The sequence below is a fragment of the Moschus berezovskii genome, chromosome 12 (genome assembly GCF_049115385.1).
Source record: "Moschus berezovskii isolate FMDL1 chromosome 12, NW_MosBer_1.0, whole genome shotgun sequence".
Taxonomy (NCBI): Eukaryota; Metazoa; Chordata; class Mammalia; order Artiodactyla; family Moschidae; genus Moschus; species Moschus berezovskii.
In genome coordinates this window covers 45011402-45038410 of record NC_142471.1, presented here as the reverse complement: position 1 = coordinate 45038410, position 27009 = coordinate 45011402, and the positions used below count along the sequence as shown (strand labels likewise).

The window sequence follows — 27009 nt, the reverse complement described above, 5'->3', positions numbered from 1 at the left end:
CTGTCCAACTCTCTCTTTTCCCCAGGCGCATGGGATCTTCATCAGTCTGTGTGACTGTCAGGTATTTTCTATGCCTAGTGTTCAGGCTCGGAGAAGACGATGGCACCCCACTCCAGTGTTCTTGCCTGGAAAATCCCGGGGACGGGGGAGCCTGGTGGGCTACGGTCTATGGGGTTGCACAGAGTCGGACACGACTGAATTGACTTAGCAGCAGCAGCAGTGTTCAGGCTAAGAACTGAATGTCTTGATGCCCCCGGAGCCTTTTTCGCCTAAAGCTGTTGTCTCTGCCATGGGTTACGAAAATCTGTTTTGAAACTCAAAATTGAATGCTGAGTCACTTTTTTATGAATTACCACAAGAAACATCTCACTCTCAATGCAGGGATACCAGAAAGGAGAGTAGGGCGGGGAGAAAGGGCAAGTCTCATTGCCTAATATTTGTCAATACCATCCAATCATTGTACAGCTGATTTGGGAGAAATAAACACATGACTTCATGTTTACCTACCTTAAATATTATCATTATTTATCTACATCAGTCTCTCCTTCTTTTGACCTCTGAGCAAACCAAATAAGGAAATATCTTTATTTACTTTTTATTTTTCTTTTCTAGTAGTGTAGCAAGTGGGAAGGGACGTAAAGGCAAACAAAGATGACTAGGAAAGCAATAAAGGATTAGATCTTGTGACGGTATGTGAGTTCGGGCTTGGTAGAACAGAGTGCCTGGGCCTGAGGGAAAGAGAGGGAGCCTACCAAGCAGTAAGGAGGATGGTGTGTGGGTTGATCAAACAGCATAAGGTCAACTGGAGAGAAAAGGAGGCCATGTCCTCAAAGTTCATCTCAACCCAGGTATGTTCATTGTACAATAAATACATTTATAGAAATATAATAAATCTAATACCACTTTCACTTCTCCTGGAATGTTATGAATAGTTTCTAAGTGTCCTTTCCAAACCTCAGGAGTGGTGGCTTAATTCTAGTGATTCTAGTGACTGTGACATCTTCCGTTCTGTGTGGTGAGATCTGGGGCATTGCTTTAATCAGTATGAGGGAATCAAAACCACAGTAAGCTGTCACCTCCCACTTGTCAGAATGGCCATTATATAAAGCGTAGAAATAACAAATTGTTGACCTGGATGTAGAGAAAAGGGAACCCTCCTGTATTGTTGGCGGAAATGTAAATTGGTGCTTTTACAGTGCAAACAGCATAGAGGTTCCTCAAAAAAATAAAAATAGAGATATCATATCTCCTAGGAATATATTTGAAAAAAATGAAAACACTAATTTGAAAAAAAATACACGCACCCCAATGTTAGAACAGCACCATTTACAATAGCCAACATATGGAAGCAACCCAAATGCCCTTCAGCAGATGAATGGATAAAGAAAATGTGCTGTATACATACATAATGAAGTAATACTCAGCCAGAAAAAGAATGAAGTTCTTCCATTTGCAGTAACACGAATGGATCTAGAGAATACTATGCTTAGTGAAGTAAATCAGACAAATAGTTTATGATATCATTTATATGAATCTCAAAAATAATACAAAAAGTGCATATGCAAACAGAAACAGACTCAAAGATATAGAAAACAAACTAGTGGTTACCACAGAGGAGAGGGAAGGAGTAAGGGACAAATTAGGGGTACAGAATTAAGAGATATGAACTATTATGCATAAAATATTAATACATAAGTGATAATGATATATTGTAACCATTATCTTGTAATAACTTTAAATGGGGTATAATCTGTAAAATACGGAACCCTTATGCTGTACACCTGAAACTAATATACTATTGTAAATCAAGTACACTTCAATAAGAAGAAAATAATAAAAAACAAAGGTTTAATGTTACAAATAAATAGTCAGTATAAGGGACAGGAATCTCCATGAATTTGGATATAACAGATGAGAATCAGGATGGGATTTGAGAGATCTAATTTTGGAAAAATTTAGAATTGGATTTGAGCCCCTAATAGCCTAAGCACATTTTTTTTCCTTTTGTGGGGGGGCCATGTTGCTCACCATACAGGATCTTAGTTTGCTGACCAGAGAACACTCTCTGGGTTGGAAGCCTAGAGTCTTAACCACTAGACCACCAGGGAAGTTCTAGGTACCTTTAAAGGTCACTCAGCATGACCACCTGCAGAATAAGTAAAATTGGACTACAGAGCTAAAACAAAAAGGCAATGTAAAGGAAACCATAAGCACTGTATAAATTTAACTACTATTGCTATTTAAGCCAGCCAATTGCTTCACAAGCTTGAAAATTGTCTCCCAAGTTCCCTTGCTACTGTCAAAATTCTGCCTTAGGTTGCTTAAAACTTGTGAACCTCCACCTGAATCTCCTTGTGTACTCTTGCCTAAACAAAGATGCACATCCTTGATTTTATGTGTGTCCATTTGCTTTTATACTGTCGTTAAAGGCACTTGGTATTAAAAGTTTCCCAGCCATTGGCATACACAAGCTTGCAGTTAGTGGAACCTGCCAGATATATCCTTAAGAGAGGATCACAATGGTGGGGTAGGACGTCAACATATGTTGGGGGGAGGTACAAACGTTCAGTCTATGCTGCTGCTGCTGCTAAGTTGCTTCAGTCGTGTCCGACTAACTGTCTAAAGTTAGTCCTGTTCGTTTTCTGATAGTGTAATTGACCAATATATCCAAACAGTAAATATATGCACTTTTAAGTTTGTATGGTTATTGCCTATGTCTTCATTTATAAATAATAATAGGGGCTTCCCAGGTGGCTCAGTGCTAAAGAACCTGCCTGCCAAGGCAGGAGATACTGGTTCGATTCCTGATCCGGGAAGATCCCACATGCCTTGGAGCAACAAAGACTGTGTGCCACAACAATTGAGCCTGTGCTCTGGAGCCCAAGAACCACAACTACTGAAGCCTGCACACTCTAGAATCCTTGCTCCACAACAAGAAAGGTCACCACAACTAGAGAGTAGACCCTGCTCCCCGCAACTAGGGAAAAGTCCATGCAGGAACCAAGACCCAGCACAGCCACAAGCGAATAAATAAAATTATTTTTAAAAATAACTAATAATAGTGTCAGAAAATATCAGAAATCAAAGCTATAACTGAGGCCTTAAAACAGCTGGCTGATGCATAGTTGTGCTGGCCCTTTGGTCATGGGTTACTAACACTCCCTGGGCCGCCATGAAGGCTGCCACTCCTATTGTCTTCTTGTCTAACTGGGTGTCAACAGTCACTTATCACACTGGCCCAGTTACCTGTTACCTTTTACACATATGTCTCCATCAAAACCGAGATAAAGCAAGACAAACTGGAAGCGATAATACACTTCATGAGAAACAGAATGCAAATTTACTCAGAGAAGTGAAGGCTCTTCTTAACTTGTGTTTAACATCTAACACCACACCCACTTCACTCATGTTTCCTAACTTGCCACTGAAGCATTTGAGCTTGTCACCTTAAGAGTCCTCTTGAGGACTCTCCTTCAGTCGCCAAAGAGGAACCCGAGACCTGGGAAGAGCGATCCATTTGCCCAAGGTCACATACTGAATTAGCTGTACGCTCTTTTTCAGTTAGTTAACCATGGTTAGGGCTTCTCTTGTAGCTCAGTCAGTAAAGAATCTGCCTGCAGTGCAGGAGACGCGGGGTTCAATCCCTGGATTGCGAAGATCCCCTGGAGAAGGAAATGGCAACCCACTCCAGTATCCTTGCCTGGAAAATCTCATGGACAGAGGAGCCTGGTGGGCTGCAGTCCATGGGGTCGCAAAGAGTCGGGCACAACTAAGCGACTAATACTTACTTATTTAACCATGGTTAGTTAACAAAGTCTGAAAGGCACTTATTTCACTAGTGAATGCCTATAAGGAAGGGTGGGTTTGAAAAATAAAAATAAATCGTGTGGGTTGTTAACCTTGGCCAAAACTGTTAGGCTGATTAGCATCTATTGGAATTTCCTGATGCCAAAATCCATGGGAGGCTCAGACCCATTGTCAAGGGAGCAGGAAGGGAAAGGAAGAGAGAAGTGGATTTCCCTGGCCTGAAAACCCCGTCCAGGTAGCAGCTGCCATCCTGGTGCTCTGGTTCCATGGTGCTTATTTCTTTTTGCTTGAATCCAGCGGCTGCAGGGCCCTTCAGGCAGGTATGGGAAGAAGACCATAACAGGAGGATAGTTATATCAATATATGAATCTTAAAAAATGATACAAATGAACTTATTTACAAAACAGAGGGAAACTCACAGACATAGAAAACAAACTTATGGTTACCAAAGGGGAACGAAGAGAGGAATAAGTTAGGAGTGTGGGACTAAAATATACATACTACTATATATAAAATAGTCAACAACAAGGACCCTACTGTATAGCATAAGGACCTTCTCTTGTAATAACATATAATGGAAAAGAATCTGAAAAATAAATATATACACATACATATCTATATATGAATCGCTTTGCTATACACCAGAAATTAGCACAACCTTGTAAATTAACTATATTTCAATGTAAAAATAAAAGGTTTTTTTTAAAAAAAAAGACCACAGGCTTTGAGTCAGCAGACCTGAGTTCAGATCTTGCCTCCTTCTCACCACCTGAAAACCCCAGATAGATTTCTCCATCCCTCTAAGCCTCAATTGTCCCATTTGTAAAATGGGAGTGAGAACTCAATGAGGTAACACATATCAGCAATGATGAGGGGCCTGCTGTGTTGGCTCCTGCTCTGTTCCTACCTCTTAGCCCTCAAATCTTAGGTGGTTCTGGAAGGTTCTGTTCATAGCAAGACTGTGAAGGTTGCCGGCTGACTGTCTGCCCTGGTTCTGGGTGGGGGGTGCTTTACTTTGCAGGTGCTCTATAGGAGAGCGTCAAGGCTGGTGATGCTGGCAGGCATCAGTTCAGGTGTCCTGGCGAATGAATGACTACTGCCCTGAAACCCTTGAGTGCCTCCATTCAGCTAAGAACCTGACCCCTCCACCTCACCAGGCACAGAAATCGAAGCTGTAACACCCAGTACAGCAGGGTCCCCCAGACACAATGCCAGCTGTACTGGTGGGTCAGTAGTTGAGTCCTATTGGTTGCTCAATGTTTTGAATACTGTTCCAGAAAGAAGGAACAAGCTATCTGTCCACAGAGCCTTACTATCATCGCCTTATCTGCAAAAGAAGGCAAGCATCAGCTTCACAAAGGGTGCAGTCTTTGAACAGCCCTGGTCAAGGTCAGGGAGGCAGTGGTTCCCGGGTTCTTTGCGCAGTAAACACATGATCCTTGACCAAATAGCCTTTAATCCACTTGACAAACGAGACTTCTGAGCTTCCTTGGGGATGCCTGGGTCTCCGGTTTCTCTGGAACAAAACTTGCTTTTGTTTCTCAGGTTCTGGTCGCTAATCCCAGATATGTTTGCTTTAGCTCCATTTCTTGTTTCAGTGTTTCATTTCCGTCTGTTGTTTTTACACTCCTCCAGATCAGGGTTCCAATTGCCTTACAGGAAAAAAACAACAACAACAACTAATTCACCAGAAATCTTCCTGGTCCGTGGCTTGTCAGCTTCGAGCACATTCTTTCAACACCTATTCAAGGCGGACATAGCTCATGGCATTTACATTGTCCCTGGATGGTTCAGGAAACTCACACCTGTGACATTCCTGCTGTTCTATTGGTGTTTAAGGCTCCTCTGCTGCATCTTTTGGCAAATGGCTGTGAATTCATGTTATTGTATTAAAATATATGGAAATACTCATTTGGCATAAATTAATATATGGACTATCCATCTTTTTTATTTCTGGAGAGTAAAACTTTTTTCTTTTTCTTCAGCCAGTCCGTGCAGCATGTGGGATCTTAGTTCCCTGCCCAGGGATCAAACCCATGCCCCCTGCAGTGGAGGCCGGGAATCTTAACCCCTGGACAGCCAGTGAAGTCCTTGGAGAGTGAAAACTCACATCACAAGGCCTGACAAGGTCTGATCCCCTAAACCCAGAAGCTAGTTTACCCCTGGGCTGAATGCTTGAACCCAAAATATGGCCTATGTTCATTTGAGTTCATTTTTCTAATGGACGGCATCCTGACTAATGCAGAAACTGGTCCTCCCGAGGATAGTGGTGGTGGTGGTGGTGTTCAGCCGCCCTGTCGTGTTTGACTCTTTGCAATCCCATGGACTGCAGCTTGCTAGACCTTCCAGTTCCCAGATGTAGGGTATCAGGCTCTAAAGTGAAAAACTGACAGGGGGCTGGGTGGGCCTTCAGGGAGGATGGTTCTTTGGTGAGGATCACACTTTTCCTGGCTGGGAGCTCAGCAACTCTCAGGTGCTGGATACTTTTCCATCTGCACCTTCATGACCACCTGTCACCAGGGAGGCTGGACGAAGTCCTTGGGAAGGTGTGTGTGTGTGTGTGTGTGTGTGTGTGTGTGTGTGTGTGTGTGTGTTGGGTGGGGGCGGGGTGGGATACAGACAGTAAGTCTGATACAGAAAAGGGACCTTGAGGGAAAGGAAAGGAATAGGAGAAGGTGCAGTTCACTGTGTAGGAGCAGGTGGGCAGTTCTCACCTCTGTTACCTATGAGATTATCTTCTGGATGTGAAGGAAGCTTCACAGCTGGGTGGGAGGTTTAAGAGAAGTGAAATCAATTTGGACAGACTCTGGAAGGAATGCACAGTGACAGATGGGAGATAAGTAATCACCTTGAAGACTAGTGAGTGGGGGCCACCTGATCCTGGGTACCCACTTTGTAGTAGCCTCCACTGTGGGCTGTGTGATTCTATGGGTGCTGAGCAGCTCATGGGGCAGAGCTGAGGCTTGGAACTTGTAAAGCTGCTACCCAGGTTTGGCTCCGGTGGGTGCAGTGGAAGATGAGGTGCTGAGGACCTCACTCTGGCTGACGTCTGCCTGGAATCCACCCTCTTTTGTGTGACAAACGGCAAGTCAGGGGAAGTCACACTTCTAACCACAGTACCCCATATTCCTGGAAACAGCAACTTAGAAGACACGAGAATGTGACTGAGACTGAGTGGGAAATGTGCCTTGATCACTCTTGTCTGGCTCTATAGGCTCTGTGAAAAATTATCTACAAGAACAATGTCTATTATGGAGACTCCATTTCAAAGCCTGGTTTCCCAAGGCCATCTTAGAGAATGGCGTATTCTCTCCCATCATCATCTGCTTAATCCCAAGTGTCAGCAGGACTGAATTCCTGCTTGCAAAACAGTATTTTCCATTTCAAAGATGGCTCATCCCAAAACATTAAAAATTAGACCAATAGTTGTTCACCAGGAACTCCTGAACACTCTTTGCTGTGATTACAGCAAGAAAAGCTTACTTTGTTTTAAAGTGTTTTATATTTATTCTTGCCGTCTATCAATTTCCTCAGATGGGAGATCACCCTGGGAGATAAGCAGGTTGGTCCTATTATTTCTATACTTCGGATGGACCTGAGGTGACCCACTTTCATTCTTTATCTGCCCTTTGCTCCACTCCCTGAGACTACAGTCATTTCCCTTGACAGTGTATGAAACTCTGCAATTTACTAGGTAATCACTGGATTCTCCCAATCTCAGTCCTTGTCCATAAAGTCAGAGCACACAGTCCTTGGAGGGTCCCTCTAGTTCTGAGATCTGCTGATTACAAAAGTTTCTGTTTAACCAATATAATACAGTTTGTTACAGTAAAACATTTTAAAGGCTCACTTGTAAAATCAACTTGGCAAAAACAATACATAAACATAAAAAGCCAGCAATGTTTTTTTGCAACATCTCTCTCCCATTGGAAGCAGGAATCTATGTTAACTTTATTAAAATACAGGCCATCTATCAGTTTAGCAAACATGACTCCCCTGGGGTTAAGTGAAGGAGAGTTGTATCTCTGAAAATAAGATAATCCTGGATTGAGACTTAAAAGGTTTCTGTATGATCAGAAAACTTTAAACAGTCACTCAGCCAATATTTATCAAATAAATGCATCAAAACTCTTCTTCCATGTGCCAGTATTTTAACCACCTTTTCTTATAGGCCTATCTGTGAAATTACAGAAAAGAACCAAACTATAGGGAAGTAAAGTTTTGAGATCATCAGAAAAAGTGTTTACCTAGCAAATATAATGGGATTTCACAAGGTATCTCATAAAATGTGACATTGAGGCTACCTCTGAGAGGAAATTAGCAAATAAAAGCCTACATATATAGAGATCACCCACCTATAGAAGGTAACTGCTTCTATCTTCTCTCTTCTCCAGAATCACCAGCTATAGACCACATGTTGGGAAGGGTGCATTCCCAGTAAAATGTGCTTTCGTGCTTGTGGCTCATTGAACCGTCCCCATGAAAGCAGATGGGATATTATAGAGACAGAACTAGCAGGGCATCACCAGCACTTCCCGGAGAAGAGGAGGCCTTGGCCACCAGATTCCCAGGGGAGAAGAATGCAACAAACTGCTGTTACTTGGTGGTATCAGTCATTATCAAAAATCATAATATGTACCTGTTAGCCATCTGTATGTCTTCTTTGGAAAAATGCCTATTCGGATACTCTGCCCATTTTGTAATGATTATTTGGGTTGTGGGAACTGAGGTGCTCGAGATATATACATGTTTTGAATATTAACCCTTGCAGGATATATTGTTTGCAAATATCTTCTCCCATTCAGTAGGCTGCCTTTTGTTTTGTTGATGGTTTCCTTCTCTGTTCAAAAGCTTCCAAAGCATTTATACAGATGGCCAACGGTCACATGAAAAGAGGCTAATCTTTAGGGAAAAGCAAACCAAAACCATAATGAGATACTACCTCAACCCCGTCAGAGTGGTCATCTTCATAAAGAAAACAAATAAGCATTGGTGAGGATGTGCAGAAAAGGAAAGCTTTGCACACTGTAGGTGGGAACGTAAGTTGGAGCAGCCGCTATGGAAAACAGCGCAGAGGTTCCTTGAAAAATTAAAATAGATCTATAATACAATCCAGTAATTCCACTTCTGAGTTTACCTGAAGAAAATGAAAGCACTAACTCAAAAAGATATGTGCATCCCTGTGTTCATTGCAGCATTATTTACAATAGTCAAGATATGGACGCAACCTAAGTGTCTATCGATAGAAGAATGGATAAAGAAGATGTGGTATGCAATGGATTACTACTCACACATAAAAAAGAATGAAATCTTGCCATTTGCAACAAAATGGACGGATCTAGAGGGTATTATGTTAAGTGAAATAAGTCAGAGAAAGACCAATACTGTATTATTTCACTTATAAGTGAAACATATGGAAAAGCCGAACAGATGAAAAAAGAAAAAGTAAACAGACTCAAAGATACAGAGAAAAGACCAGTGGTCACCAGAGGGAAGAAGGTGGGGGCTTGAGTGAAACAGGTAAAAGCGATTAAGTGTAAACTTTCAGTTATGAAATAAATCAGAGGGGTATAACATACAACATAAAGAATATGGTCAATAAAACTGTTAAGAACTATATAAAGACAGATGGCTACCAGACTATTGTGATCATTTTGAAATGTATTTAAATGTTGAATTACTATATTGTACTCCTGAAACTAACATAATATTATATATTAAATATACTTCTATTTAAAAAAAAGACATCACCCTTTACTTGGCACTAGGTTGAACACTTTAGACACATTTCTCATTATTTTTTCAGGCCAAATCTTTGGGATGGAGATCATCATCTCCACTTAATAAATGAGAAAAATAAGGATCAGAAACGTTAAGAAATTTGCCCCCGGTTTGAGGAGGGGCAGAACTTTGATTAGAACTTACTTCTGTCTTAGCCTCTGGTCTAAATCTTCCTCTGATTCTGCACTCACCCAGCTCCTCAGGCAGCATTTTCTAAAAGAAGAGACTGGCCCACAGACGCAGTGAGACACAGGAAAGTGGAGTTTGGAGACAGCATGTCTGAATTCCAATCAGGTGCTCTTTTTCATGGGCTCTTGGATAGTGAGAGAGTCTTCTGTCCCCGTCTGCAGAGTGGGAGAACTCAGAGATCTTGCCAGTAAGCCCCTCACTGGGCCACTAGAGTGCTGCCACAGGGCAGCCTCCTGACACATGCAGTTCCTTTTCCATTTTGTGCTACCCAGTGTGATAAAGGGACCTTCTTAGGTCAACATTCATATATGGGCTTCTGGGAAGTTTGGTGCAACCCTGTGGGTTCACAGACCAGAACACGCAATGCTTTTGTCCATAGACCCAGCTTTCTCTGCAGAGCATTACAGCCTAGAACATGGCAACCCCACCAGGACACTACTCCCCTTAAAGACCTGGCTGCCAAGCAAGCCAGCTTCCCCCAGAGAGTATCTTCACATTGTCCTTTTTAATTACAACAAGATTAAATACTGGTACAACACTCCTTGCCTAGGAAGTCAATTTCAAAGGAGAGTAATGGAAAATTTTCTCTCCGGATAGTTGGAGCCTGGAATGGCATGGCAAATGCCCCCCAGAGGTCAGTAGTGACTTGGGTGGAGGAAGAGACTGGCACACACTTCTGAAACAAGGTGGAGAGCATGTGTGCCCCCCTCGCCAAGCATTTATCCTGGCAAGTTGTACCGGCAGAGCATGGAGCAGTAAGCTTTGCACCCTGATGGGGACAAATGAACCTGCACATGGTTACTCTGTGACAAGATGTGATCTGTTGAGACCCAAGGAGCAGCCCAAACAATTAATGAAGGTTCTAATGAGTAAAAAGCTTATCAATAAACAACCTTGTAATAAGAACTCTCCTCCCCTATTTGCATAGCACTCTACAGTTTCTACAACCCTTCCGACATACATGGTTTAGTTTAAATCTCACAGCAGACCTGGTGGGTGTTACCATCATTCTCAGTGTATACAATAGCAGCAGCACAGCTGTGGTTCCATTTACAGAGCACGAACTGGTTGTTAGGAACTGTGCAAGCACTTTTTTGTTTTTGAATCCCTCAACACACATTGTTGAGCCCCTACTCTGTGCCAGGCACTTTTCTGAGGGTTGGGAATAAAGACGTGAACAAAAGAGTGAAAGTACCAGCCCTAAGGAGCTGATGTTCTAGCTGGGGGAGGGACAGGCAATGAGAAACAGGTGTTGTGATGATCAGTGCCTGGCATAGAAATGAAGTGGGGAAGGGGAGAGGAGGCAGGTTTGAGGATGGGCCTGTAGCTGCTCAGGAAAGGACCTCCAGAGAAGGTGACATTTGGGTAAAGATCTCGAGGTGTCTGGGGGTCTGAAAGGAGGGCGAGGCCAGTAGGCATGGATCCTGTGACTGACTTGCAGAGAAGACGAGGTCAGAGGGGCCAGGGGGCCAAGGGTCATGGAGGAACTGACGGGCCCTGAAGGACTCCAGCCTGATCCTGAGCAGGATGAGAAACCGCTGAAGGTGATCTGGCTTTACTTTTAGTACTTTTACCTCCTTTAATTTTCAGAACAACTCGACAGAGTAGCTGCTATTATAGTCCCCCTTTTAGATGAATAGTTAAACAAAGAGAGGTTAAGTAACTTGCTGGAGAACACACAGTAAACATTTTGGAATCAGGAGTCCAGCTCTGGTCTGTCTGCCTGCAGAGTGCACGATCCTTTGGAATCAGGAGTCCAGCTCTGGTCTGTCTGCCTGCAGAGCGCACGATCCTAAGCCTACCTAAGCGATACTGACTTTTCAGCACTAGGAAACTTGTGCCACTCCTTCAAGTGTGTTGCCCAGGATCACACACACAGGCAGCTGTGGACTAGTTGAAATCCTTTTTCCCTTGCACCAATATGTCATATTTGTTTATAATTTATCATGTCCATCTTTATGGAAAAAAGTAGGGAACAAATTTGTGAAATATTTTTAAAGTGGTATGAATCCTAGACTTTCCCTGCTATACCAGGCTCTCTTCTCTCTCTCTCTCTCTCACACACACACACCCAGAGATAAATAGAAAATGAATCAAGGACCTTTATAAAAGCCATCTGGTAGAGATTGTCGATCATGAAAAGGTTATGCAATGTCCAGTATTACTTGGGCAAGGACAAAGATGTTGTAAGATGTCACTTGTGTTATCACAGGTGTTATCCCCACCCTGCTTTGAAAATAACACTAATAAAAAAGGCCCAGAAAGGCAAGTGGGAAGTGCTGTTAAGTGACAATTGGACACACGAAATTGCCGTAAAGTGCATATGAAGACTGATAAAATCAGAATAAGGTTATAGTTTAGTTTTAGTATGTTACCATTGTACCAAGGTCAATCTCTTGTTGGTTTGAAAATGTTCCATGGTTATTTAAGATGTTATCATTGGCAAAAGCTGGCTGATGATACACAGGAACTCTCTGTACTGTTTTCGCAAATTCTTGTGAATCTTAAATTATTCAAAGATAAAAATTTTTTTTAAAATAGTGATCTCATCAATAACAGACTTGTTACCCTACAGCCAGATGGTAGGATATTATTATTGTTTAGTTGCAAATTTGTGTCCAACTCATTTGTGACCCCATGGGCTCATTTGTAGACCACCAGCATCCTCTGTCCATAGGATTTCCCAGGCAAGAATATTGGAGTGGGTTGCCATTTTCTTCTCTAGGGGATCTTCCTGACCCAGGGATCGAACTCGAATCTCTATTAGGCAAGTATTTAAAAGAATAGAGTGCTAAGAGGAAAGGAGGAAAAAGCAAAATGCAGAACAATGTGTGCAACATGCTATGAATGGTGTTTCAAAAGGCAAGTGCACATAAATATGGCTATATAAACCGTTTCTAGGAAGACGGATATTTAAGGAATCAGTAATAGCCAGGAGTTCTGTCTAGAGAAACTGAGAGTCTGGGAGACAAGTGGAAGAGAGGCTTTTTCTTAAAAGAAAAAGCTTTTATTTTTTTTATCAGATATATGCAATTACCTATTTGAAAGCAAAATGTTCTGAAATGTGGTACACCACCAAAAGGGAACCTCATGACCTTTCTAGCTATTAATCATGTATAAATAAAAGCAGGAACTGCATAGTAAATACCTGATAGATCTAAGAAAAAGCTTAAAATCTCTGTATGTCAAAATACCACATTAAAGGTAAAAATAGAGGTGAGGAAAATAACTCATTCCTTAGTTCAATCTCCAGAGTCAGTGTTCTAACTAAAAAAAATAAATTGAGGAAAAAATGTTAACATTTGTGACAGTTGAAGATTAATATTTTTAATATATTAAAAGCCTATATACTCATCCAAAAGAAAAATATAAATGCCATCAAAATAGAAAAGTAGGTAAAAGAACAAGCTAATGGGCTACCCACAAAAAGAGAAATGCTGTTGGCAAATAAATATACCAAAAATGTCCAATCTTGCCAATTATCAGAAAAAAGTAAATTAAAACAAAGTAACATTTCCCACCTTTCAGGTTAGCAAATAATGAAATAATAATACTTCCAACCCAGAATTTCTACCTCTATGAATATATCCTAAGGAAAGTAGTATAAGTGTGGGGAAATTTTATCTAAAAAACAAAATTCCTAGCTTGGTGTTCCTAATTCTTAAAAAAAAGTCAGAAACAACCTGAGTGTTCAACAAGAGGAAGTTAATTTTAAAAATGAGAGCCCAGCCATCCTATGGAATAAAATGTAGGCATTAAAATAGTTAATATACAAAGATGGTCAGAGTATTGCTAAATGAGAAGAGCAGATTCTGTAATGACATTCTATAGCCTATGTATAGTATTATGTACATGTTCTATCTTGGGAAAAAGTGATTATGATTTTTGCCTTTCCTTAATGAAAGTATACCTGGGGATTCCCCAGTGGCTCAGACAGTAAAGAATCTGTCTGCAGTGCAGGAGACCCAGGTTCAATCCTTGGGTCAGAAAGATCCCTTGGAGAAGGGAATGGCTACCCATTCCAGTATTCTTGCCTGGAGAATTCCATGGACAGAGGAGACTGGTGGGTTACAATCCATATATATATATATATATATATGTAGAGAGAGAGAGACCTAGAAAGCTATTAAAGGAAATCTTCCAAAATGCTGACAATAGTTCTCTTCAAACAGGACAACCACAGAATTTTTTTTAAAAATTTCACAGAATTTATTTTGCTTATCTCCATGTTCTCTTTGTTTCTACCACTGTGTGCGTGTATGTGTATAAAAATCTAAAATAAATAAGTAAATAAAGCCCCTTCAGTCTATGAAATTGAAATAGGACCAAACGGTGAAAATTTGTCAGGCAGGTTTGGGCAGAGCTGGCTGCAGTGCCATCTGAGGACTGTTCATTTTCGTGCTCCTTCCTCCGTGCTCCCTGTGGACAGCCGCCATACTTGCTCACAGAGTCCCTTCCCCATCAGAAGCCCCAGCTCAGCTCCTCTGGACACAGATAGGCACTGCCTTCCTCGTAGCACCTTTCAGGCTGTGACACTGGTTGACAACATCAGGATCTTTTTCCTTCGCTGGAATACCTGGAATCACCCAGTGTGATTCAATCCCACATGCCTGCTCTGTGCCAGGCATTGGGTCAGTCACTGGGAGGAACACGGACAGGAATAAATTATGGTCACTAATTGGTCACAATGCTTTTAGTGGCAAGCAACAAACCTGATCCAGTCTATGACTAGGAAAGAAATTTATTAAAGATGTCAGGCAGCTCACAGGCTTTGTGGAAGGCCAGAGACATAGGCTTGGTTGCCACGAGGCCAGATAGACTCCCAAACCTCACTGCTCCAGCAAGACGTCACTGCCTTTGTTCACAGTCACTGCCGCTCATGCCATTGACACTGCACTCTGGACACCCTCACCCTAGGAGCAGCATCAGCCACTGCCATCTTTCCTGGGCGACTCTGAATAGTGGCAGTTTCCATGTGTCCTTTTTAAGAGGATCCTGCTCAGTGTGTCTGATTGTGGAACTGAAGTCACACACCTGTGACAAGGATTCTAGGATGGCGAGTCCTAGATGCTACTTAGGTGTGATGGGACTCACATTGTGTGAGATTCTTCAAACTTGTATCAAAAGAAACCAAAGGGCCACGAACCATGACAAATATGCCCCTGACTTTCAGGAACTTCGAGGCAGCAGCGGGCAGTTTAAACACATGAGATGAAAGCAGAAGTGTGCAGGGGCCTGTGGGGTCCCTGGCGAGAAGGGCAGTAGCCCCTTAAGGGAACAGGAGAGCTCCCCCAAGCAGTGTTGGGGTGTAAGACGTATTTTAGGGGAGGTAGAGGCTGGCAGTGGAAAAGATCACCATGGCCAGCTCTGAAGAGCTCTAAGAGCCAGTCGAGTAAGAGGTGAGGCTCTGTGGGCAAAGGAAAACTCAGGGTGAAGTTTTAGGCACTGTAGCAAGCTGTAGGGGGACATTTGGGGAAACAATGGTGCTATGGGTTGAATTGTGTTACCCCCAAATTCATATGTTGAAATCCTAGGCCCTAGTACCTCAGGAAATGACTGTATTCAAGATAGGACCTTTAAAGAGGTAAAGTGAGGTCATTATTAGACTGTTCAGCTCAGTTCAGTTCAGTCGCTCAGTCGTGTCCGACTCTCCGCGACCCCATGAATCACAGCACGCCAGGCCTCCCTGTCCATCACCAACTCCCGGAGTTCACTCAAACTCATGTCCATCGAGTCGGTGATGCCATCCAGCCATCTCATTCTCCGCCGTCCCCTTCTCCTCCCGCCCCCAACCTTTCCCAGCATCAGAGTCTTTTCCAGTGAGTCAACTCGTCGCATGAGGTGGCCAAAGTATTGCAGCTTCAGCTTTAGCATCAGTCCCTCCAATGAACATCCAGGATTGATCTCCTCTAGAATGGACTAGTTGGATCTCCTTGCAGTATAAGGGACTCTCAAGAGTCTTCAATCCAATATGACTGGTATCCTCATAAGAAAAGGAGATTAGGACACAGATGTGCTTAGAGGGAAGACCATGTGAAGGCACAACAAGAAGATGGCCATCTACAAGAGAGAGACTTCAGTAGAAATCAACCCTGCTAACAACCTTGATCTCAGACTTCTAGCCTCCAGAACTGTGGGCAAATAAATGTCTGTTGTTTAAGCAACCCAGTCTAAAGTATTTTGTTATTGCAGCCCAAGCAAACTAGTAAAATGCTAAGTTCCTCAAATATACCAGAAGGTTCTGTTTGATGCCACTCCCCAAAGGCCATTCTGGGCATGCATGAATGTTCATGGTTGAACAAAGAAAAGGAAAGCTTGCCTGATATAGTCAGGAGCGACGACTTCAGATTGAAGAGGGGTTCTAGAAAGTCTGGGTTGTCCAGGGTACCCTGGCTGCAAGGGTGCTGTGTTCTCAAGCCATGGAGAGTGGCTTGGGACATTTCTGTTGTCTCAAAATATACCCTCAGGAAGCCTGCTGGGCTGACCACTAGACTATTCTTATGTTCCTTCTTGAAGCCCATCTTCTACACCTGACTTTGTAAATCTTCATTTCTTTGTGTGTGAAATCAAAAAGGATACATGCCCTGTGCATAACCACCCACTCAGCACAAGGGAAGGCTCAGCAAAGGAGAGTTCTCTTCCTCTACTCTTTCACATCAGAGGCAAATGCATATTGGGGTGGGAACAACAAGGGTAAACATATGATTAGGGTGGAGACCTGATTTATGAACGACTCATAAATCATCTGAAACCATACTTTCCTGTTGATAGTCAAGCCTCTGTAAACACTGAATGTGACCTTGGCGTGTTATCTTTTCTAATGATGCCAAACATGCGGTTGCCGTCTCTGATATAAGTTCAGTGTGATTTTCCCTGGATGCACATACCTGCAAGGGCTCCTGCTCATCACAATGGTAGGTAACTGGGTTTCATACAGAAAAAAAAAGAAAGAAAAGATATGTATAGTCTTAATTTTCATAAACTGTGATGGATGTTTCTACTGGGTACTATTCAGGGTAAATGTGACCTGGTCATGAATCTTCTATACTTGAAATACAATGTGTAGGAGGATGAACATCTGGGAGTTTGGGAACATCTTTGTGAATTTAGCATTATTTCTGTTCTCTAAGCAGTTATTTCTTCCAGTAATTTTGGGATTAAACTGGGTTTCATATATGTCTCTAATTCTTCAATTCCTTGGCTTTGAGTGAGTGATTTGTGAAATTAAATATAACTTCAGAGCTACAGCACTGTGTCATTTTACAGGAAACTGAACCTGGGGAAGGCAAGAAGCTGCCTCAGGGATCTCACCAGGAGCCTGTGGGGCAGCTGAGACATGAACCCAGGAGCCCCTCTCTCTAGGCCAGTGGTCCCTAAACTTGCCTGTGCAGTGGAATCACCTGGGGGTCAGTGAAAAATACTGATACCTGACTCCCATCCCAGATATTCTGATTTAATTGGTCTGCAGTGAGGCCTGCCTGAGTTTCAGGTTTTTAAGCTGCCCAGGTGATTTTTATGTTCTGCGAAATTTGGGGACAACACCCTAGGCCCTTTTCATTGTGAGTTTGGGTGAACTCCGGGAGTTGGTGATGGACTGGGAGGCCTGGCGTGCTGTGATTCATGGGGTCGCAAAGAGTCGGACACAACTGAGCGACTGAACTGAACTGAAGAAAGAAATGTGCATCAAAATCTGTAAAAATTCATCCAGACCCTTCTCTGTCTTTAATTTAAACTTGATCTTTTTTGAAGTATCCTTTCATAGAATGAGTCAAAGGGAACGGAGTGGGCTGCTCTCAGGGTGCAAGCAAGTAGAAGGAAGTGGCCCCCCACCCCTGCAGGAGTAGAAAGTGAGGCTGGAGAGGATCCTCCCTCAGGCCATGCCTCAGAAACTGTCTTGAGACAGAGCTGGAAATAGTAGAAAAATGGTGGGGTCCTCCCAATTCCACTCAGCCCCCTTCCTCCAGCTTCAGAGTGAACTTAACCCTAAACTACAGCCCTGGCAGGGCCCCTGCCCAGCCTAAGACTCCCTCTGAAGACACCTGACTCTTGATCATACAGGACAAGGCTCTTCAAGGAGCAGTGACTTAGCTCAAAAGACACAATTTCTAGGAGCACCACCAGCCTGCTTCATCTCAAGGCTGGGCACAAAGCCCCACCATCTAGAAAATATAACAGATGCCAACTTTATAGCTGCACCGTCTCCTGTGCCTGCAGGTACCAGGGGTCCATGTTACTGAAGACGGGAAAGGAAGCAGAGAAAGGAGGGAGGGAATGAAAAAGACTCGAATGTGGGAACAGGAAGGAAGTTTAGAGTTTCTCTGTGTAGAAGTGGTTCTCAGACCAGCGGTATTGGCCTTGTCAGGGAGCTTGCTAGAATGAGGACTCATTAAATTCCACTGAATCAGAATCTGCTTTTTATATAATAAGCTCTCCCGGGGATTCATATGCACATTGAAGCAGCACTGGTTTTGATAATTTCTCTTGTGCTTCTCACCTGGGGCACTGGGTAAATATTCAAAGGCCCAGGCCCTACCCATCTTCAATGAGCTTGAGACTGGGGGTTCCTTATTAGCAACCCAGGTGATACCCACCCAAGTAGGGGAACCTCTCTTTTCATGAGGGGAGAGAGAGGGAGAGGAGGAGAGAGAGAGAAAATGCATGCCAGTGGCAAGCTATTTTTGAGACGGTGTCAACTGGTTACTCTCAAAACTGAATAACTGGTTCTCCCTGTGTCACCATTTTTGTATTCCATCTTCAGTCACTGAATCACAGGCCTCTGCTCAGAGCTGCAGGAGTTATGGGAATTCTGAACTCCTCACTCACCCTGGTCCACAGCCCTGGCACATGTCTATTGACACCTCTGTTCTGAAACCCAGTGAAACAAGACCTTCAAGATTTCTGTGATCGTTTCCCCCGCTTCCAGTAGCCCCCTTTTTGGATGAAGAGAGCAGAAATTTTGCTAATGAGGCTGGCTTTTTTTGTTTGTTTGTTTTGAGAAAACATTCAGGTTTCCTCAGTGATCTTAAGTTGAAGATTATTCAAAAGAAGAAAACAGGGAGAGCAGGTACAGCCTCAAGTCCTGGTGTGAGCTAAATGTATGGAGGGTTTGTTGTGAGAATTCATTTATTTCTTTGATTATAAAATCAAGGCATTTCATTGCGGACAATTTAGAAAATAAAAGTCCAAAGAAGAAATAGTCATAATCCCTCAGCTCAAAAATGACTTGCTAAAATGTGCCACAAAACCTTCAATCTCTCTCTGTATCTTTTTACATTGTAGGAATCACACCAAGCAAACTGCTTTGTAAACTGTATTTCACTTGATGATATATAGTGATAATTTACACACATTGCTTCATTTTCTCTTACTTCCTCAGTTGACTGGTTTCTTTTCTGAATCTCCATCTTCTAAACCAGTCCTGTTCTTGAGCATTGATTATTCCTATTTTCCCACAGCAGTGAACATCCTTGAGGAGAAGTTGATCTCCTCTGTGCTGTTCTTTTTGGGATCAAGCCTTAGAAATGAAAAGACTTAGAAGTGATGAAGACAAAGGTTGTAAATAGTTTTAAGAATTTGAATGGATATACACTCCATAAAAATTGTTATACTACAAACCACCCTTGTGTATTTTACTTCCCATATATGTCTCTATTTCCCTCTGGGTGTTATAAATTATATCATTTTTTTGTCATCCCATTGTGATGCTGCTGCTGCTAAGTCGCTTCAGTCGTGTCCGACTCTGTGCGACCCCATAGATGGCAGCCCACCAGGCTCCACCGTCCCTGGGATTCTCCAGGCAAGAACACTGGAGTGGGTTGCCATTATGATTCTATTTTATCTACGTGGTTACATTTCTTGTGTTGTATGTCAGTGGAACTTACTCATGTATTTATTCATCATTTCTATTAGGGTCTGTACCCGTGTGTGTGAAATGTCACTTTGTTTCCTTTATAATTTTTCAGCTATGCTTCTCTTTTTACCATTGATATATAGAAACTCTTCATATATTGATGCTCTCCAAATTTGGTAATTGTTTTTTTAATTTTATGACTTACAACTTTTACATATTTAAACCTATTTATTTTCTTTTCCTTCTCTGCTTAGAATATTCACCTATATTTCTGTGATTAGTTTATGGGTTAAAATGTAAACTTTGAATCCTGCCGTCTATGGGGTTGCACAGAGTCGGACACGACTGAAGCGACTTAGCAGCAGCAGCAGCAGAAAATATTTTATTGTGAGAACTAAAGTAGAAAATTAACTTTTTTTCTTCCTCAAATAGTTCACCATTTGTTCTAATAGTATTTATTGAATAATCATTGTCTACAGATTTCAAAGACTAAATTTATTTTAAAAATGTATATTTATATTTACTCATAAATAAGTATATTTTTTCTGGGTTTTCTATTTTGTTCCATTTATTTGTCTCTCTTTATATCAGCAACACACTACTTCAAGTAGCATCAGCTCATAATTAATTTTAGACACTTACAGAATAAGTACCCTCATCCCATCTTCCTTTTTGAAAGGTTCTTGGAAATTCCCACCTTAAAGTTTATTTGTTTAGTAAGCTTTCCTCAAAATGATGACAAGAGCAACCTGATGCTTTCCTTTGTTTTACAGATCCAATATCAGCCTAGATGAGCTATGTTCATTAGCCATCAGCAATGCTTTTATCATCTGGAAAATGAAGTTCTTAGCCTTGTGGTCTAAGCACCCTAACTATCCCAATTAGCTCCAGCAAGTCTCCAATTGTGGTTTATTTGTCTTCATATCTTTGTCAATGTTTTATTATCTTTGTCATTGTTCTATTATCTTCTTGAAACTCTTTTCAATCCCTTATTTCTGTCGTTTAAATTATACATGCCCTGCAAAGCAGCCGAAAATCTCCTATCCACAAGGGTTTCCTGAACTCTGTAGTAAAATAGCACACTAACATTATTGCTCTATGACTTTTCACTCACATTTTGCTTTTCCCCCAGCTAATTTTAGTAACTTTATAGATTTTGTTTCTTTGTTAAATTATCTGAAGATTGAAGCTCTACATTCAAACCACCTGTCAGAGCCCAGCAGGGCCCTCCATACAGGACACTCAGTCAATAATTACCAACTGAATCATTCATTCTTCTTCCCTGACCCTTCTTTACTTTACAGAATGCTCTTCTGGGCAGCTTTGTGGTTTTAGCCACCTTTGTGACTTTATGCAATGCCCAATGCTATTTCATACCTAATGAGAGCTCTACATCTAATGGTAAGTCTTGACTTTTCAATGTTTTGTTATTTGATTGCATCTCAGTAAATATAAACTATTGGCAGATGAATAACCGTAAATCTGCATGAGATAGAGGGTTAGGGCAGATGTAGAAATGAAGTAAAATGAGGTACTTCAACATTCCATTTATATAAGAAAGTGGTTCTCAATCCTAGCTGTATGAGAGTTGTCTGGAGAATTTTTGAAGCTTACTAATGTTCAGGTCCCATTCAAAACCAGGTAAATCAAAATCTCAAGGATAGGATCTACATATTTAGAAGCTTCTTGATTGACTCCTACATGCAGTTAGGGTTGAGAGTCATTGATTATTCCACTACTTCTCAAACACTAAATGTGTGTGCAAACCCTCTGGACTCTTACTAAAGTACAGATTCTGATTCTGTGGGCCTGGAGTGGAGTGAGAGTCTTCATGTCTTATGACCTCAGTTGGTCCTAATGTTGCTGGTCCCTCAAGCATACATGAGATCCACAGACCACCGTGGATTTACAGCAGTGGTTCTCATTCATGATTGAACATTTGAACCAACTAAGGGAGATGTCCAAAAATATGGCAGTCTGGGCCCCATGCCTAGAGATTCTGATTTCTTTGTTCTGTGTTGGTACCCAGGCACAGGTTTTTTTTTTTTTTAAGTTTCCAAGATGTTTCGTATGTGCTTTTGGGGTTGAAAACCAAATAAAAGAGGAGAAAAGAGGCATTTATCCAGAGATAATATAGCAGAAAAAAGTCACCCTAAGTACTCCTAGGCTCATAATTTGTTGTTGTTTAGTTGCTAAGTCAGCTTTTTTGCAACCCCATGGACTATAGCCCGCCAGGCTCCTCTGTCCATGGGATTTCCCAGGCAAGCATACCGGAGTGGGTTGCCATTTTCTTCTCCAGGGGATCTTCCTGACCCAGAGATTGAACCCAAGTCTCCTGCATTGGCAGGTGGATTCTTTTTTTCCTCTATCTCAGGTTTGGCAGGTGTATTCTTTTCTGCTGAGCTATCAGGGAATTTAGGCTCATAATAGCTATCTAATTAAAGAGGGAGGGGCTTACATTTTCTTGAAATGTCTGTTCTGAAATGAACTCTGGATAGATTTAATCTTGTTATAAGGAAAACATGATAAGTAGTATGAGTTAGAAAGTACTGAATTTAGCCATGAATGAATATGAGTACTTTTCTGAGATGCTTGTAAAATCATATTCTCTCTCTCTGAGTGGGGTGGAGTACAGAGGGTACCGACTAGCCCCAGTGTCCTTTTTCTGGTTGCATGACTTTAGGACTCTGCTGATGATGCCACATGCATTATTTTAGGATGCAAGGATCTCAATGGAGTCACACACCAGCTGAAATCAGACTGGGAGACTGACAATTGTGAAAGCTGTCATTGTGACGATGGTGGAATTGAATGTTGCAACACGTAAGTCTCAAGCCAACTGGGCTGAGGGGGGCGGCAGCCACTGTTGGGGTGCTGTCTGAGGAACAGCTACTTCCTCTTTCAAAATCCCATCCTGGGGCTTCCCTGGTGGTCCAGTGGTTGAGATTCTTTGCTTCCAATGCAAGGGGCTCAGACTTGATTCCTGGTTGAGGGACTAAGATCCCACATGCTGAGGAGCCATGCCAAAAAATTTCAAAAACGAACAAAAAAACCCAAATCCCCAAATCCCATCTTGAAGGAAGTTTAGTTTTCAATCCTACTTCTTTCTTTTCTTTTTTAAAATCATGGTGAAATATACATAACATAAAATTTACCATTTTAACCATTTTAAAAAGTAACTTTCAGTGGCATTAAGTATATTTGTGATTTTGTGCAACCGTCTCCACCATCCATCTCCAGAAATTTTTCTTCTTCCCAAACTAAAATCCCAGACGCATTAAACAATAATTCCCCATCTCCTGCTTTCCCTAGTTCCTGGCAACCACCGTTCTACTCTGTTTCTATGAATTTGACAACCCTAAGTGGAGTTGTACAGCATTTGTCCTTTTATAACTGGTATTGGGAAGGGAGAAAACTGCCCCCCACCCCAGGTTCTTCTGGCTAAGAATTAAATTTACATCAAACTGATTAACAGGAAAAATCAAATTTATTTTCATATGTACGGGAACCCCACAAACATGAGAGGTTTAGAGACAGAAGCACAAAGGCAGGTAAAATGAGTTACATATGCTGTTCTGTGTTAAGGAAAGAGATAGGGGCTTGGGGTTTGCAAGGAGAGAAGAGTCATTCACAGGATGAAAAGAGTAAGAGTATACGTTTCATAATTAGATGTTTCAATCAGTTCAGTCGCTCAGATGTTTACCCTGACATATAAATGGGGTCACTTAAATACAATTTGTCTCTGGTAATAACTCTTCTCTGGGAAAAATCCTCAATTTAAATACTTCCTAGGGAGTTGGGGGCCAGTAGTTTCTTTTGAGCCGACAAGGTGTCTATTGCTTTTAGCTCAAAATAAGCTTCATGAAAAAGTGGCACATATTGGGGAGGCTCATCCTGAACACCCACACTGGCTTATGTCAGTATAGTGTCCTCAAGAATCACTCATGTTGTAGCATGTCTCAGAATTTCCTTCCTTTTTAAAGCTGAATAATGTTTCACTGTATATATTCAATAAACACTTTTCACCTTTAAAAAGGAAAAAATTGTATTCAATATATTATATCACATATATATTAGATAGATAATATATTAAATTTAAATATATAATAATACATATCATCTACAAATTCAAATGTATTAAGTTATGTCTATATTATGAATAGATATATAGTTATCTATAGATAATCTGTATGGATACATAGATATCTATAGATAATATTATATATCTATATACATATATATAATATCACATTTTGTTTATCCATGTATCTGTTAATGGATTGTTTCTACCTCAGACATTTCTTTTAGGTCATTTTTGAATCTTGATAATAACTTTTATTATTAAATATCTATATCCATATGGGTTGTTAAAAACAGGAAAGAGTACCCAACAGTCTGAAGCTGATCTAGAAGGGATCTGGCTTTCCTGCAGCCTCGCTTGGCCTGTGGCAATTTGCAGGAAGAGGAATGGCTCTGAACACAGGCAGAGGGTATGGGTGTGAGGAGCAAAGGATGCTCTGTAGTGAACCTTGTACTCTAAACCTGAAGTTGCTTCACTGCTCAAGTTTAACTCAAGTCACCTGAAAGGTTGTGCAGATGTTTTCTTCTGGATGCCAAAGTTCTGGTACTTGGGCCAATAAAGCAGAGAGTACCTCAAAATGGTACTAATTCTCCTGTTTCCTCAGCAGTTGCAACCAATCAGCCACTCCACCTCCACTCCTCCCCACCCCCATCCATCTGTTGTCTTGACATCAGTCTTGGCTCTATAGTGTTTCATAAGAACAAGAGTGGCTTTGATGATAGAAGCATTAGTGTAAATAAGTGTTCTCCAAACTTGCCCGATCACAGACTCATCTGAGAAGCTTAATGAAATACAGATTCATGGGGCCCACCTCTGAAACCTACTGAGTCAGGATCTATAGGAGGCCATGCAATTTGGATTTTAATAGGCACCTCAGAGAGTCTTGTGAGACCTACCACCAAGGAGTAGAAGCACAAACACTTGGCTTAAATCAAAACACCTGAGTGCTACTGAAGTTTAAGTACCTGAAAAGTTTTGAATCCATTTGTGGAGCATGCCCCATGCCAAGTGCTAAGTGGAACAAAAGGAATATCAGATCCAGACACTGTATGTCTGGCTACCCGAAGCAGGTTTGCAGGTATTGACTTGACTGAGTCATATATTACAACTGAACCTTGATTCTGTGCTCCTGAAACCTGATTTTTGTCTTTGTATCAAGTGTCAATGTGACTCTGGATTGTGATAGCATCAGCAAGATTAAGCCCAGTGAGCCATTCCTCTCTGACATCAGAGTACCCTTCCACGGTGGCCAAAGCATCCTTGTCCACTAGATTTGACCCTCCCCAACCCACTCTATGATGCCTCATCACAGCTATGTCAATGTGATCCTTTTCTAGGGGGTCTCATGGACCTAGTATGGAAAACAGTGAAGTGAAAAGAGCCTCGATGCTGGGGCCAGAGTAACTGAGTCTGAATCTCCATTCCCTTGTATACTAGCTGTGTGACCCTGTATAAGTTTCTTAATCTCTCTGAGACTCAGTTTCCTCACCATGAAATAGGGATAATCCAGTGAATATGATAATTAAATGAGGGAGTTCCCTGGTGGTTCAGTGTTTAGGACTTGGCATTTTCACTGCCATGGGGCTGGGTTCAATTTCTGGTTGGCGAACAAAGATCCTGCAAGATGAGAAGTAAGGCCACAAAAATAAATTAATTAAATGAGCTTCTTTATATAAATTCAGGGTACCCTGGTGTCTCAGTCAATAAAGAACCCTCCTGCCATGCAGGAAACATAAGATAAATGGGTCGGATCCCTGGGTCGGGAAGACCACCTGGAGAAGGGAATGGCAAACCACTCCAGTATTCTTGCCTGGAGAATTCCATGGACAGAGGAGCCTTGGGCAACAGTCCATGGATCACAAAGAGCTGAACAGTAATGAGCGACTAACACACACACAGATTCATTTAAATTCACTAACTTAAAACACATTTAATGTCTTCTCTAGACCAGTTATGTCCCTCGATCCTGGGATAGAAACTGACTTCAAGTCAGAGCCCACAGAGCCCCTTCCCTGTTTCCTGCCACCTTCCCTATCTCACTCAGCACAGAGCTCCACATGGAGGAAATCGGCACATTTTCTCTACTGCTCAGAGTCTTCAACCCCTTTCTCCTACAATTATATCACTGCCTATGAAGTTTCTCTTGTGAATTTTTTTTTTTTGGTGATACATGTTTTGATAAAATTTTCTCTGGGGGAATTTCTTAACTCACCGCACTCTTTAGGGGACACTGTCCAGATCTGAAGCTGCCCAGAAGCAATCGAGCTTGAGGTTGCTGGCCCAGGTGCTCTGGACTCCCCACTACCCAGGTCACCCCCCCTTGGGAAATGCTTCTTCCAGTATTCCCTTTGGTTTCCATATTAACCTTTGGGAATAGGATTGAAATGTCCTCTTTTGTTAAAATAAGTCACTTTGTGGAAGGAAACATTGTCACAAATGCCATGGAGATGACTATTTTGTATGCACTTTGAAGATGGGCAATTTAAATCTGGAGTTTACAGGTGGGTTTCAAGAGGGCAATGAGCCCTAAAATTGTTTGCACCCTTGAATGTGTGGGTGGATTCTCCCCAGGAAGATCTTTTCCGGTTTTCATCAGCTTCTCCCTGGGCTCCATGGTCCCTGACTGAAGTGATCCATTGTTCCTGTTGACTGAGATATCTCCTGACATAAGAGGCCTCCGTGCCAGGGTTGGGACAACAATTCCTTTCCCACATTCAAGCAGCTGTACTGCTGGCTACTTCTTGAGCAGCAAGGACAAAAAGAGTTAGGCTGGAGCAAGCTGCCTGGCCTCAGAGGAGTCCAGACCTCTGGGCCTGTTGGAACTTGCTGCGGTCCAGTTATGTGCAGGATGGAATTTCGCCATGACGTCAGGGACGGTCTGTGTTCAAAGTTCAGGCCTTGTGTATTGGGGTACAGATTTCTGAGGGTGACATGTTAAGATTCCCTTATGTGGGCGGCTTCCAGTTCAAAGTTAGCACCCAGGGAGGCTGGGCCTCCTGTTCCTTCTAACAGGTGTCGTTCTTCTCTCAATGACAGTGCAGCTATACCTATGGATTATGACAGAGACAAGTGCCAGGCAGTCTTAAACAAGAAGACCTGTACCTATACAGTGCTGGAGAAGAAGAACCCATTAAAGACCTGTACTGTCAAGGCATGGGTGTTATAATGTGCTTTTCATGGGCCCAGAGCTCCCCGCCCGGGGGGAGGTCCCAGGTTCTCCCAGGTCAGACTTCATTCTCTTATGGCCTCTAACAGTCTGATTGTATAACCCTGCGTATTAGTAAAAACTGTTTTAAGCAAA

General features: G+C 42.0%; 1 protein-coding gene across 2 annotated transcripts; it reads left to right on the top strand.

Moving 5' to 3' along the window:
- The first annotated feature begins 752 nt into the window (after positions 1-752).
- On the top strand, positions 753-27009 carry MSMB (microseminoprotein beta). 2 transcript variants are annotated; one of them, XM_055425248.2, is made up of 4 exons: positions 753-848; positions 20932-21028; positions 22345-22450; positions 26745-27009. In XM_055425248.2, the coding sequence occupies exons 1-4, from the start codon at positions 768-770 to the stop codon at positions 26872-26874; spliced, it is 414 nt and encodes a 137-aa protein (XP_055281223.1). In that variant the 5' UTR covers positions 753-767; the 3' UTR covers positions 26875-27009. The 2 variants fall into 2 exon arrangements, with proteins under 2 accessions (XP_055281223.1, XP_055281224.1); XM_055425249.2 differs by lacking the exon at positions 753-848 and adding an exon at positions 16554-16691.